Source organism: Anopheles funestus, chromosome X (assembly GCF_943734845.2).
Source record: "Anopheles funestus chromosome X, idAnoFuneDA-416_04, whole genome shotgun sequence".
Lineage (NCBI taxonomy): Eukaryota > Metazoa > Arthropoda > Insecta > Diptera > Culicidae > Anopheles > Anopheles funestus.
In genome coordinates this window covers 9,981,592-9,997,072 of record NC_064597.1, presented here as the reverse complement: position 1 = coordinate 9,997,072, position 15,481 = coordinate 9,981,592, and the positions used below count along the sequence as shown (strand labels likewise).

General features: G+C 50.6%; 1 protein-coding gene across 4 annotated transcripts in view; it reads left to right on the top strand.

Moving 5' to 3' along the window:
- Positions 1-15,481, top strand: part of LOC125765944 (uncharacterized) — a 36,663-nt gene that overhangs the window by 16,622 nt on the left and 4,560 nt on the right. The window contains exons 1-3 of one of the 4 annotated variants that reach the window (XM_049431521.1): positions 2,689-5,586; positions 8,086-14,102; positions 14,184-15,434. In XM_049431521.1, the coding sequence (XP_049287478.1) occupies positions 5,584-5,586; positions 8,086-14,102; positions 14,184-15,434 (7,271 nt within the window). In that variant the 5' untranslated portion in view covers positions 2,689-5,583. Of the gene's footprint in view, positions 1-2,688; positions 5,587-8,085; positions 14,103-14,183; positions 15,435-15,481 lie in introns of those variants that run through there. The other 3 variants (XM_049431503.1, XM_049431495.1, XM_049431512.1) reach the window with 3 other exon arrangements.

Sequence of the window (15,481 nt, the reverse complement as noted above, 5' to 3'; positions counted from 1 at the left end):
AAGCAACCGGGGGGGTTTTTCTCTCAAGGGGTATACAAGTAGTTCGTCCATAATTGTGTTTTGCTGACGTGAATACTGTCAAGGGCCACAGGATAAAAGATGGCGCGCAAAGAGAGAGCGTTAGTACGTCTCCGCCCCGACATCCACCAGAAAGGTGGATCGATACAGGGTGAATAAATGTATCTGTATAGAACTATCTTATCTGGGTCTGTCCATCTGCCCGAGAAGGACATTCGCTTTATAGCGCTATTAATGTTTAATGCATAAAGTACAAAGTTGGGCGAACGAATACATTGACGTTAAGCAAGACGTGCTCTTATTCACAATTCTTGCCCGATTACGCTGGTTAGCAACTCTGCTGCTATATACATCAAGGTTGTGAATGAGTTCAGATCCCCGAGAGCCACCTTCACGTTGCCCAAAACTTCACGAGAGCGAGTGTTTATTATACGACGGTGGATGCTACGAGGGTCAGCCGATAATAATGTAATAAAAAAAGCAAAACTCTACCAACCAACACACACACACCATGCGATGATGATGAAATCTTCTACAGGAGTACAATAATAAAAAATCCATTAAAAATATCTATACCGAATATGGGAAACAGAGAGGGCAAACAACACCAACAGAGGCAATAACATCCTTTTTGTGCCGAAACAGGACAACAAATCTATGGGGGATGATGATGAATAAGACAGGATTTTTATCTGTGTGTGTGTGTGTGTAGGGGGGGTAGAAGAGTAGGAAAATCTAAGGAAGGGAAGTGTATGGTGTGGAGTAAAATCCGCCATTTTACGAGAGCGGGAGAGATATCTACGGTTTTGCGCAGGACTTGAACCGTTGCGAAATGGCACAAGCACAGCAAAATCAAACGAGAAAAACATCAAACACTTGGGGGGAGGGAAAAATTGATGTTGATTTCCGAGTTTGGTGTGTGCTAGAATAGGCCTGGGGATTGGGGGGTTTTGGAATGGTTGGGAGGAGAAAAGATTTGTCTTCGAATTGCCATTCTAAAAACAAAAAAAAAAGAAGCAAACGCGCGCGCTACATGGAGCAATCAAAATTTATGAGAAGAGACCCCGGGTACGATTGAATGTCGATATTTTATGAAGCTAGGCTATTTGGTTTCCCTCCTTCTAATATCGTCCTTCCTCTCAGACTTCTCAGGAATTATTTAAGTACACACTCAAAAAAAAAGTAACGAAGAATATGGCGAAAAACAATGCAAATTTTAGCCATAACCTAAGAAATTTTGACTGTTACCTCTATTCTCAAGACAGAGAGATATAGCTCTTTCCTTACACTTGCCATAAATAATGATATCTGAATGTCCAAATCCTTCATTGTGCAAAATGAATGTCACAAAACTTCGTTTTGAAGATCGCACGGATATATTTGAGTGAACAACAGGCAACGCTTGAGAGTGAACGAGAGAGCGAGAGAGATGTCATGTCCACCTTGATATAATCACCTGACCAAATTTCGATGCCTTTCCCATCCTCTTGATCATTGCTCGATCTTTCGGTTGCGATCATCTGCTACACCTTCATCGGACGACCTTCGGCATCGCGTGAAAATGTCGTTCCGCCTTTCGAAGGAAGCGCACAATAACGCGAAAGGAAGGAAGTGGCGGATAGGCGCATATAAAATCGTAGCCAGCCGCACGTTTCGATGTGTGACGAACTTGGCAAAAAAAAAACACCTCAGACGCTCAAAAAGAAGAGGAAGTGTATGGGGATCCAGGGGCGTAGTGGGCTATCAACGCAGCTCTCAAGGTTTCCTCTCGAGTGTGTGATCTTTGGGTGTGTGTCAGCTCCACAAACTGAGCCGATGACTCATATTGCAATAGGCTATCTCCTTGACTCCAAGGACCTAACACCACTTCTTGGGACTTGAGTTTTGCGTACAACGAATATTTTCCAAGAATTAGACGCTCATCTCCACAGAACCAAAAAGTTTAATTTATCTAATCTTAGAGGTATAATGGTATTGGATATTCGTTGATACGAAAACTTCCCTTTCCTGGTGCCGAGTTCGTCTGTGTATGGGTGATTGATGTATGCAAATGAGGCCGTTGTCTCCCCGAGGACACCAAATCGGGGAAAAAGGTATATTGAGCTGCCAAGATGAAGGAATCAACGACACGCACACATAGATTCCACAAAGGAGGAAGGGCAAAACAGCTCCCTTCCCCCTTCCTTTCCTGTTTCCTGTACTCCCTTAACTGCCTCTTCCCCTCTTCTCCCCCCCCCTCCTCTCCCTTCAACTTCCTTTCCTTCAAACGCTCTGGAGAGACGCAGAGTTAAACAGGGATTTCGGTTTTCTGTGGTGGTCCCGGCCAGTTTCCTTGGTAACGAATCAATAAGATTTCGCCTCTTTCGTAGCGCAACGTGTCCCGGCCGTTGTTAGCAGAAAAAGCGTTAAAGCACATTACATACGAGAGCGAGAACGAGAGATATAGAGAAGCGAAAGAGAAAAGAGAGGGCCCAACTGCCACCTGCAAGAAATGGGGGTTTGGCGAGGGGAGGAGAGTGGAGAAGAGAATACAGACGAGGTAAAGCATAACGGGGGATGATTGCTGTAGGGTAAAGCTCCCCACTCCCCGTTCCCCCATTCCCTCTCCCCCCCCCCCCCCCCCCCCCCCCCTTCCCTATGGCAGTTTTGTTCGATCGAATCCTGCCTCCTTTCAATCTGTTGTGATGCTCTCTTTTTCTATCCTCCTACTAATATTCATACTTTAGCTTTTATCTCCCTTTCGCTCTGTTTCCGCTTGTTTTTTCTTTCTTCCACTCCATTTCAACCCTTTTGGAAACAATTGTTTAAAAATGGAAAATAACCGACAGCACACAACCCGGGGGCGTCCTTCCTTTCGTGATGTGTCGTGCCACGTTACGGTTGGGTGATTTTTATACCTCATTTTCTTTTGCTCCCATGCAACTCCACCCAACCACTAACCTGCTCCACCATCCCTTTTCTTGCGACACACACACACACGCTTTGCGTCTCGCTCTATCTTGCCTTTCCTCTGTTTTTTTCTTTCTTTTCTTTCGCTTTCATTCGTCCTCATCTGCTTTTTTCTTTAGATCAACTTACGCGCGGGATATTCCAGGTTTCTCCATATCTCTGTGCCGCTTGCCTGTATGAATGTGGCTGTTTGTGGTGAATTAGCTACAGGCAATACAGGAAAACAGGAAAAACCGTTGTTATGCTTGCTCCTTTAGCGTGGTATAGATCGAAGCGTGTAGCAGATAAGCGAGAGAAAACGGGGAATTAAAAGCTGCGTCTCTTGTTGGAATGGCAGAGCAAAACATCCCCCCCCCCCTCCGCCATGAAGAAGTGTATGTTGGGCACCACTTTATTCTTTTTTTGACGGTTGATACATATGCGCAAGACCACGGAAAAAAAGGGATGCTTTGTTTTGGATGGTTTTGGAGTAGTGGTGATGACTCCCATACATCTCTATCTGCATAGTATTAAGCTATGCCGCAGCTGCTTAGAATCTCGCTGTGGAGCCTACACCCTTTACATCCAGCTCCTTTACAGTTAGTACGGTGGAGGCGCTCACCTTCTATATATATACCTTTCTCTTTCAACTCCTCTCACGGTCATCTCCATCTTGTCCATCGCCATATTTGTTAGGTCTGGATGATTGATGATTTCATGCGTATTTGTGCAGCACACGAGGGATTTTGTTTTGTGTATTACATGGGTAGATGAAACTTTTGCTAAAACTAATCCAAAATACGCATGATACATTCAGCTACCGTTTTTGGGGAGTACACCCCATTCCACGAGCACTTGGCATACGCAGGTAAGGGGTGCGACTCCTCGCATACGCACGCATACCGTTCGGTTTGTGTGTGTGTGCGCTTCATCTCGAAACGAGCGAATCCGGGTCGTCGTTTTGGTTTTTTGGAATGCCTTGATGCGCAAGCCGAGACCAGCGGCAGCAGCAGCAGCAGCCAATCGTGTGTGACCGACCGGTGACCCGCTGTACCGCTGCGGGAGCGAGACAGCACACCGTGCATGAGAGAGAGCGCACGCAAAGAGAGACAAAAACGGTGTAGGGACGCTGGGAAAGATTCAAGAGATAGATAGGAGAGGAACCTTATTGGTTGAAAGTATGGAGCCCGTGAGGACATCTTTCCTTGCAAACTGTGGGCCCCCTGGTTTGTTTCAGCCGCTATTGCGTATATGTGTTTATGTACGTTTATATACTTATAGCAGTGGTGCCGCACCCAAGCTTTAGAGATAGATCGCAAAGAATTACTCTCACCAGAACTAGCCAGGAACAAAAAACCAGATGTGTGTATGGACACCGAAACGACCTGAACGCGGAGAGACCGTATCAAGCGGATCCCTTTTGAACTCACCCCACACCCTCCCCCGGCAACCCCCCCAAAAAGAAAGAAAGAAACAACCCTCCAGCAGTACGGTGCGAGGGAGTTGTGTGTTGCGGATGGTGCGCAGTTGTGTGTTCTCTCTTTTTCATCGACTCGGGGGTGCTGCTGCGCTCAGGATACGTCGAACGAGATCGCTCCGGCTATGATCTCTCCCTTTGCTGAGTTTTGCTCTCTCCCTCTCTTGGGTACGCTCTCCGACACGCAAGTGTTTACTGCTGCTGCTGCTGCCGCTACTGCTGCTGGGAAAAAAAGGTGTACATCCGTCAGGCGGTCTCAGCAGCTCCGGTCGCCTTCGACCTCGGTTCAGTCTGGGAGTCGAGCTTCAGACGAAAGAACGTGTGTACGTGCGTGCGTACGGCGGGAATGCACGGCAGCTCTTAAGCAGCTTACACCGCGCCTATTGGTGTCCTGGCCGGTCGCTTTAACACAAGCGTTTAAGGGAACGGTGCAGAGCTGTGTGATATTTTTGTGCTTGGATTGATTCCCTATACTACTATACCATAGTTCTTGCAGCGGTGTGATTGATTGTGTGCCTGTGCTAAAGAGTGGTGTGTTGTGTGATTCGTCTATAAGTTCTGTTCTGTGCTGATAAAACATAAGTTCCCGTGTTCCTGCGTGCGAAAGACTCCTCCTATGTATGTAACGATTTTGGTCCGGTGTGATTTAACACATCTATGATGGGTTTAAAGTAAAAAAAATCTCTAATATAAGTCGGCTTTTAAAGTTTTTCTAAACGTGAAGAAGAAACCTTACAAAAGTGTCGTCTAGCATCATTAGTATTGGTATCCTCTGATTGTTTCTGACGTCCAGTAATTCATGGCAAAACATTAGTGCGTTTTGGTGAGTGCCATCTTTTGTGCAATAGACTTTGCCGTCCATCGGTGCGTTTTTCTTTATGGACTGGCTTCACCCGCAACTTGTGCAATATGAAGATTTGGGAGCTTAACAACAGACTGGAGGACATCCTTCCATGCAGACTATGTTACTTCAATCAATACATCCATTCACACCGGCAGGATTTTAAGCCATGCCTCCTCAAACCGTCCTTTGGCAGTAGTACATCATCCACCGATATGTGTATATAAGGGACGACGTGACGGTCGGGCGACTACTATCAAATACATGGGGATACCAGAAAAAACACCCACCAAGAATAAAGCTACCGTGTGTAACCTGAATGGTGGGTAGTAAGCAAGGTTTACAGGGACCAGGGGTCTTGTGTTGCAAACGTATGTGTAGCGCGCTAGAGCGCATCCTGAATGGCTTCCCCCTTCTTAGAAACTTAGAAAGATCCCCGGGAAATGAGGTTGACGAAGTACTAGCAAAAGAGCGCTCGGGAAAATGGGATCCGATGCGGTTTTTTTTCATCACCAGCTTAACACGCTTTCCCTTTCTGTTTTCGGGTAATGATATCCATGTGGAGGAGAGAAACGTCCAACGTTCCCGTTCGGAGAGACCGGACCTAAAAAAGCAAACCTCAATATAGCTGAAATCCTCCCTTTTTGTGTCCACGCACACATTGATGTGAATGTGCTCCGAATCCGAATCGACATATGGACCGGGGAGTCCCGGGGAGACAGCATGTCCGCGACCGGAAGTTATAGCCACACATGCATGTATACGTATATATGTGTATATATGTATATAAGAGGGGTTATACTGTGCGTGAGCGATGGGGAGAAGGAGATCATTGCGTGACGATGATTCATTTTTACTCTCTATCGTTTGCAGTTTTTTTTCTTCGCCCGTCAAATATCCTGCTTCTGAGAGTTTCTATCTTGTAAAACGTTTCCTCCACTTTTATGTTATCTGTGCGGAGGCAACTGGTCCCACAACCTCTAATACACTGTTGTCGAATGCAAGCTGTGGTTTTCTATGTACAAAGCGGAGTTTTCCCCCTATTCGCATTCAATCGACCAATCTTTCGCTGTTCTAACGATTTTTTCCCCTGGGCACACGGTGTTCTGGAACTGGCGGGAGCCTAGTATGTCTGCTGCGTGTGTCTTACTTACACATTTCATCCTGCTCGTATGGACAGCTTTGTGGAGGAGAGGAGTGTGCTTTAATGGAATTAATTTTTTTCTCTCCCCCGCGATGTTGTCCGTCCTTCGGCTATTATGGGGCTTCTGGGACGAATCAAGGGTCGTCGCGTTTGTAGATTCCAGGGAATCTACTCTTCCTCGAAAGCTCCTGGAGCAGCACGGCTAATTCTGTCGACTGAACCGAACATTCCTTCCTGAAGTCTCATAACAAGCGCGTGTATCTATCGAGACGGTTTATAGCGGTACCGTGCGCGATGGATACTTGGATTGAGAACCAGCTTCAGAGCACTTGCGTCTGGCAGGGTACATCCATGACACCACGCAAGTGTCATCGCTTATGATTACAACTCCATAGTTAGCCCACACACCTCTGGTGTCATCAACATCAATTTTGGTTGCTGATTCTCATCAATTTACCATCACTCAGCCCGATCACCAACACCCTGTTCTGCCAACGTCGCACCAAGGCAGGGGGACCCTTTTCAGATCGCGATGAGTGATTACCATCTAAATGAACTTCAAATTTGTATGCGCTTATCGTTATCGGCCGTCGTCGTCTCTACCCCTTACTGTGCCTGAGAGGTGGAATGGGGGGTTAGGGGAGGGTCAGGTTTCGTGTTTTAGAGGATAGGTTTTCTTCACCCTCATCTCGGAGCCCGCCCCAGCTTCTACTACTGCTCGTTTGATAACGAGCAGGGGAGAGGATACGTGTTTCGGGTGCTAGACTACCGTCTACGTCGGACATCAGCAAACCATGTAAAAATGTTGGGGAATCGTAAAGCCCAGGAGCGTTACGAGGTGCCTGTTTGGACAAAAGAAGAGAGTAACCCGATTGCCATTGCCTCATCCTGCCGTCCCGACTAGCTGGCAACACTGTCACGGTCATTACAGATCCATCTGGTTACTAGGGTGTGTGTGTGTTTGGGCGCGAAGTTGGCGACCGCTGCTGGGACTGGCAGTAATATATGTTTTTTTTCTCCTCTCTTCTTTAGCTTCTGTGTTTTCTGTTATATTCCCATCGTGGTTTATTATTTTATTTCGCTGGTGTGCTCATGTGCAACTTCATCATCATTCGACGGTCGTCAGTCGGGCGTTGAGGGCGCGCTTGTTCACACCAACACCTACCTCCACATGTGTGTGTCTATATATGGGGTTGGCTGTCCGTTAATCTCCAGTGATTTTCTTCTCTAGACGTACTGATTTTAGGTGTATTGTTTTTTTTTGCTATTTCATTCGTAATTTAGCATTGAACCAGCCCAACTGGATAGATTGGGGCGGCACACGAATCGATTATTGGATGTACATATATACACACACACATACATTACAGCATGCGATAAGAAACGCGAATGGGGTTGGTTTGGGGGCGAGGTGTGACCTCGAGGTCGAACGAATGGAGAATGTGACGATTTGGAAAGATCGAATGCGCGGAGTGTCCGTCGTCGAGGACAAAGGCATAAAATGGCGGAATTGGTAGTTGTACTACAGTAATTGTGTGTGTGTGTTTTTTTTGTAACATTTTCCACTATAATTAGCTGTAATATCAGATGAGACGCAGTGTGTAGTGGGCTTAAGCTTATTTGTTTAAAAAAAATATTATTTTTGATTATTTTTTTTTTCTTCTCCCAACCACACAGGCATACATTAGGACTGTTCGTAACTTTCCCGTTGCCAAACACAACGGAAGGAGAGCCTTTCCTTTGGTGAGAGTGATGGTTTCTTCTGCTTCGCGGCAACCGGACGCTCAAAACATGGAAGCCGGAAGTGAGAGTGCGGGAGAAGTTACCAGCGTTGCCACACCAGCCACTGCTGCAACCGGTACATCCGAGCGGTATACGAGGGTAAAGGTGGAGTCACCGGAACCAACGGCAGAGTCACCGCAGAGCGAAACAGAGAACACAGCCAACGATCAGGATATGGAGGTGGATGGTGCGAAGGTGCTGCACCGCGAAGTGGAAGTACCGTCACCGGCAGCAGATACGCTGGAGGTCGTCAAAAGCACATCACCGGCAGCAGCTGGTAGTAGCGAGGAGGATGGTGCAAATCATTTCCATCGCCAGCAACGCCGGAGTAGCAGCAGTAGCGGCAGCAACCCAACTCACCGCCAGCAGTCGGCCAATAAGCAACGCAGCGAGCATCTGCACCAGCTGACGGATGATATGCTGCGGCGGAAAACGATGAACAACAACAGCAGCACAGTGCCTAACAACAACAGTACCAGGGGCGGTGGAGTCGGTAAACGGTCGCTAGAATCGACGGCGGAGATGCTACTGCAGCAGCAGCGTCGCCAAGCGGCGGCAGCGGCTACAGCAACGTCGCTCGGGAAGCAACAGCAGCAGCATACACGCGGTACGGGCGGCCATAGGCGAGCAGAAGACGAGGAGGAAGAAACGGAGGATGGTCCCGTTGGGTCGGAACCGGGGAAGCGATACGTTTGCCCAATCTGTGACAGTGTGTCACCGACGCAGCGTGCCTTTACCGATCACATCCGGCTGCACAATGCCGAGTCTGAGTCGGCAGCGACGGCGGTTGCGTCAGCAACCTTCTGCTGCAAAATCTGCTCCAAGGTGCTGTCGTCGGCATCATCGCTCGATCGGCACGTGCTGGTACATACGGGCGAACGGCCATTCAACTGCAAGTACTGCAGCCTCACGTTCACCACCAACGGGAATATGCATCGGCACATGCGCACCCACAAGTACCCATCGGGACGTGACAGCTTCGAGAGTGATGCCGGTGGTGGTGGTGGTGGTGGAGGCGGCGGTGGCATTAGTGCCAGCGGAGGCGGTTCATCGTCTGACGGTAGCGGTGGAGGAGGAGCAGGAGGAAACAAGACTGTCCGCAGCAGTGGCCGCACGGGTCACGGTGGTTCAGCAGCAACAGCAGCAACTGCAGCAAATCGACATTATCGCAAGAAAAAGGAAGAAGAACCAGAGGAGGATGAAGACGCGGACGAGGATGATGATTATGGGCAGCCAAAGAAGAAGAAGCGTGCACTGTTCGCTAGTGGGGAAGATCAGGACGAGGAAGAGCTAACGATGATGGAGGAGCAGGCGAGCAGTACTAGACGTCGCCGTAAGGAGCACGATCTGCTGATGAACGTCGATAACATGGAGGATCGACAGCAACACCATCTGAATCATCATCGCGAGGAGGCAGACTTGGAGGACGATGGTGAATTTGACGATGAGGAACACAGCGGTGGCAAACGGAAGGCAACGTTAGGTGGTAGCGAACGGGCACAACAGTATCGCAAGGTGCGCACCATCAACAACAATCTGCTGGAAGGCTCGGTGATCGAAAGTGGCCAGCGGTACTGCTGTCCGGTTTGTGTGCGAAACGATTTCGCCAGCATGCTCAGCCTGGAGCAGCATCTGGACCGGGAACATCCGACCATACCGGCGAAATGCCGACACTGCGAGATTATGTTCCGCAGCCACAAGGCGCTGAATGCGCACCGTTGCAGCAATAACAACTACCAAAACATAACGCCCGGCTTCAAGGATCTTACCTTTGTGGACTTTTCCAGCGAGAAGTTTCCACTGATCGCGAAGAACCTGTGCGAGCAGAGCATCCGGACGCCGGTGACGAGCCAGAAGTACGAGTGTACCCGTTGCTACCGGGCATTCCCCTGCTCGAAGACGCTCTCGATGCATGCGGCCGACTGTTGCAGTGGTGGCGTGGGCGGTACCGGTGGCGAACGAACCTCTGCTACTGGGCAAAGACGCAAGCGGGCACCGAGCGAATCGGACTCGTCGGATGATGTGTCCGGTTCGGATGTGGGTTCGTGTTACGACGATCGGCAGCATAACCGAACGTACGATGAGGACCGGCATCGAGATCATCGCAATCAACAGCAGCAACAGCAGCAGCAACAGCAACAACAGCAACACCACGTACAGCAGGGTCATCTTCGGCGCGAAGATTTCTTCGCCAACTTGGATCTGCAGAATCGTTCGGTCGGTACGTTTTCGGAGGCACCGACCACACCATCATCGCTGGACAAATCATTCTCGTCACCGGTGCCGGTACTGAAGCAGGAACCGCTCGCATCGCCGACCGACTCGACTCCACCCGCCGCCCTGCCAACGTACTACTCCTCCAACATGGCGCTCTACCATGCACACCAGCAGCAGCAGCAGCAACACCAGCAGATGGTTGACAGCGGTAAGGATTTAGCCGACATTCAGTCAATCATCAATGTGGCATCGTCGGGTGGTTTGTTCGGTCGACAACTCGATGGTGGCAGCCATACACCACTGTCTGGGCTGCTCGACGCTGCTTCGCTCGGTAAGGACGGTGCAGGCAGTGACAGTGGCATGTATGCCCACTCGACTGGATCACGGGACGAGCCGGAAGAAGCGCAGGATGCGTTTACTGCCGAGTTCCGCCGTATGAAGCTGCGTGGGCAGTTCCCGTGCCGCATCTGTACGGCAGTCTTTCCGAATCTGCGTGCCCTCAAGGGTCACAATCGGACGCACGTGACGGCGGCCGGACCGGGTCCGTACCAGTGCAATATGTGCCGGTATGTGGTTAGCGACAAGGCGACACTGATCCGACATATGCGCACACACAACGGGGACCGACCGTACGAGTGTGCCCTGTGCAACTATGCCTTCACGACGAAGGCAAATTGTGAACGGCATCTCCGCAACCGGCATGGACGTACGACCCGTGAAGATGTGAAGCGCGCCATCATCTACCATCCGGCGGAGGATTCATCCTGTGACGATCCGCTCAAGAAGCTGCAACTGTTCAACACACCACCGGCGGACGGTTCGTACACGCCGACCATGCTGGCGAGTGCCACGTACCAGGATGAGCAAAGTTTGCCGGAAGCACGCAGCAGCACCCCGCTGCAGTCGCAGGAGCTGAAGGATATGCTTATGCCACAGTTGTCGCTAAGCTTTGTAGCAGCCGCAGCAGCAGCCGGTACGAACCATAGCCCCCAGCTAGATACAAGCCTGCTCCTGCAGACAACACCACTCGTTGGAGGTGTGGGCAATGGTACATTCGGTACGGCGGTAGCAGCCAAAATACAGGTGAAGAGCCTTGAGAAATTGAACCAACTGACACCACCGAAGGAGGACGATGAGGATGAGGATGAGGATGCACTCGACGAGGAACAGGAACAGCAGCTACTGGAGGATTCGACCAACATTTCTAGCAAGCAAACAACACCGATTGCACCAGCCAGTGGTGAAGCATTATCGCAAAAGGCTGCTACTAAACATTCGGCAGGTGTAGCAGGAGAAGCAAACAGTAACCCACTACCAATCGATTTAAGCATGGATGCGCTCGATCTCAGCAAGAAGTCGAACGCGTTTAGTCGTAAACCTGTACCGACAAGCACACCAACAGTGCCGATGCTGTCCACAGACGGTGAGGACGAAGACGATGATATGGAGGGTGTGCCAATGCATCGCCACCGGGCGGAACTGTTGCATCCGGTCAATGGTGTTGATAGCGAACCACGCTCGCTGGTGTCTAGGAAGCATTCCGGCAATGGAACCAAACAGCAGCACGTCGCACCACCAGCAAAGGACACGGATGCGGAGGACGACGAGACGGTTCACCGTCGGGGTGAGTTGCCGAAGCTGTCGAAGGTTAATCTGGCGCAGCAGCAGCAACAGTTTCAGCTGTTCAACGATACGTTTGCCAAACTCGATCCGATGCACTTCTTCCAGCTTTACCAGCTGTACAACTCACTGCAGCTACCATCGTTTCCGCTGCATGCGGCACCGTTTTTGCAAAGCCACATGCTACCGAGTTCGGCGGCTGCCCTCGGCGAACTGTTGGGCAAGGACTTTGGTTTGGGCGCACTGCCGAATCTGGCAGCGGCGGCAGCAGTAACAGCGGCGGCCACAACCAGCAGTGGCCGCAACCATCGTCATCCGTTGCTGGTGAATCCGTTCTATCCACCGCCGGGTACCGATACACCACCGAACAGTGTTTCCAAGTCGGGCGATTGTATGACTGGTGATATCGGTACGGCTGCTACCGTTGCAACACCGAAGCAGCTGCTAACGCCCTCATCGCCTTCGCCGATGTCGACACCGATCGGCGGTAGTAGTACCGGTGGCACGATTGGAGGAACAAACGGTGGCAACAATCAACAACTGCATGCCGGTAGCGGTTCGCCAGTGACTTCGACCGCTGCATTAGCAGCCGCAGCAGCAGCAGCCGCCGCCGCCGGTGTCGGTAGCTTCGGCGTATCGCCCTTATCGGCAGCGGCAGGTGGCGCCAGTTCGTCCGGCGTTGGTCCGGTCAAGATGGTGATTAAAAATGGAGTCCTCATGCCAAAGCAGAAGCAACGTCGCTACCGTACCGAACGGCCATTTGCTTGCGAACATTGTTCGGCTAGATTTACGCTGCGATCCAACATGGAGCGGCATATTAAGCAGCAACATCCACAGTTCTGGTCTCAGCGACAGCGGGGTGGCCATCATCTGATGCGTCGCGGTGGTGGTGGTGGAGGCAACAGCAGTAGCGCTGCGAGTATGTCGGCTACAAACAGCTCCGTCGGGTCGCTTGTAACAGCACTGCAGGGAGCGTTTGGTGCTGGTGGAGGTATGCACGGAAGTGGCAATGGAAGTGGTGCCATTTCCGAGCAGGTAAAGTACGCCATCTTAGCGCAGCAGTCCGGCAAGGGCAGTGGAGGGATGTGTGGTGTTGGTAGTAATAGCCAGGATGGAGCTGCAAGTCACTTGAACCCACTTTTGCACAACATGATCGTACAGGGTGCGGCAGGACAGTGGAACCAGCAGCAACAGCAACACCAACGTCTCAACCACCATTACGGACAGCAGCAAACCGCCGTAATGTCGTCCGGACTTGCCGGCAGACGTATGGGTGGCGGTGCGCGTGGCGAAACGGAAGAAGATGATGATGACGATTGTCGGGAGGATCGACCGTACGAAGGTGCCACACCGATACTTAGCCAACGTTATCGTCGCCGTCGTCGCCGCCTGCAATCGCATCTTGATCAGGATGGTGAATTTCTGCGCCGTGGTTTCGACGAAGGTGGCAACCTTCACAAGATGGCGTACGACGAGGAAGAACGTCAAATGGCTCCACCTGTAGACCACCAGGAAGAAGAGAATGAGGAGGATGAGGAGGAAGAGGGAGCAGCTGAGGAAGGACATGACAAAGCGGAGGAGGATGATGAGGAGGATGATGCTCAGCTCGTGATTGACGAGGAAGAAGAATGTGGAACAAGGATGTTGAAGCTGCAAGTACCGGACAGTAAAAATGCTCCAAATCTAGCAGCGTACAACGAACCGAAAGACGGGCTGGGAGCAAATGGTGGTGATGGAGACTCACATCCCGAACATGGTGGTAGCATGAATCGCATACTGAAACAGAAGCTGGAAGAGAATCGTACGAAGGCAGAGATTGGTGATAAGGTTGCTAAAGTACAGGAGCAAACAACGATGAACTCTCCGCAACAGCAACAACCTTCCTGTAAGCAGTCTAAACAGCACAACCAAACAGCAACAGCTTCACCCACCGTTACGAGAAAGACGTCATCTAGCAGCAGCAGCAGTAGCAGCAGTAGTTTGATCAACCACGATGAAAGTGGGAGCAGTGATCTAGTACCCGTGTCCAAGCTGCTTGATAACGCTGTCAATCCGGCATTGGAAAGCTTTTTCAGGTAAGTTAATAACAGCACAGCTCACAGATCGGCAGGACAAACGTTACTAACCAAACAAACTCGCATGTATATACTTTGCAGCAGACCAGAGGTTCAGGTACCACTATCTCAGGATCACAGCGATGAGGAGGGACTGGTGGCGTCTGGTTCGGCGTCGGAGAGTAATAACTCTGGCACGGATGATCCGAACCCTTCGGCGGTGGCACTTGCCCATCAGCAGCAGAAAAAGAAGTCCGCCTACAGCCTGGCCCCGAATCGTGTCAGCTGTCCGTACTGTCAGCGCATGTTCCCGTGGTCAAGTTCGCTGCGTCGACACATCCTCACGCATACCGGCCAGAAGCCGTTCAAGTGTTCCCAATGTACGCTGCTCTTTACCACCAAATCTAACTGTGACCGACACCTACTCCGCAAGCACGGTGACGTGGAATCGGCCGTTTCGATACCGGTACCGATTGACGATCTGCTGGATCCGAAACCGGAACCGATACCGGTGGCAGTTGCCGAAGCAATGTGCAAGAAGATATCTGGCAAAGGAACGCGATCAGCAGCGGTTACCTCACTAAAGGGACCTGAACAGCAGCTGCAACAACAACAGCAGCAGCAACAGGTTAATGTCGAAGAGGAGGAACACCAACCAGATGCTGGGCAGTCGAAGGATAAGGATTGCGAGGTAGCTGCGGTGGCATCAAAAAACGATTCACTTGTGGTAGCGGCGATAAACCGTCGCGAGTCAGAAGACGAGGAGAATGTTAAGCTGAACCCAGTGTTCGACAAGAAGAATGGCAGTGAAGGTGGAAAACAGGATGAAGTGGAGGAGGAAGAGGAGGAGGACGAGGATGAGGAGAAGGAAGAATTGGAAGACAAAACGTCGAATGAGCAAGAAGTGAAGGAAACTCGTCATCGACGGTCAGCACGCCGTCATCATCGTGATGAGACGATGGAAAACGGCGATGAAGAGGAAAGCCGTCAACGTCGCTTCAATCAACACCATTCGGAGAATACACCAGATACGGCGATGGAGGAAGAGGAAGGTGAGGGCAAGGAAGGACTGTTTTCGGTTGGTGGTTTGCCAGATCTTCCCTACAAGTGCCACCTGTGCGATGTTTCAACCGCTGAGCGAGTGTCCTGTCTGGAGCACATTAAGCAAACGCATCCACAGGAGTTCACGACACTTATGGCGAAGGTATCGCTCGAGGCGGCCGCATCAGCAACGGAGAGTGAAGCACACACCGGCTCACCGGACGATGATGAGAGTGGCAACAACAACAATAATAACAACAATAACAACAGTGGCAAGTATCTCGACTATGCCAATCGGAAGGTAGGTCTAAGGTCAGTCCTTAACTAATACTCGTGCAGTCTGGTTGACGGCGAATGTT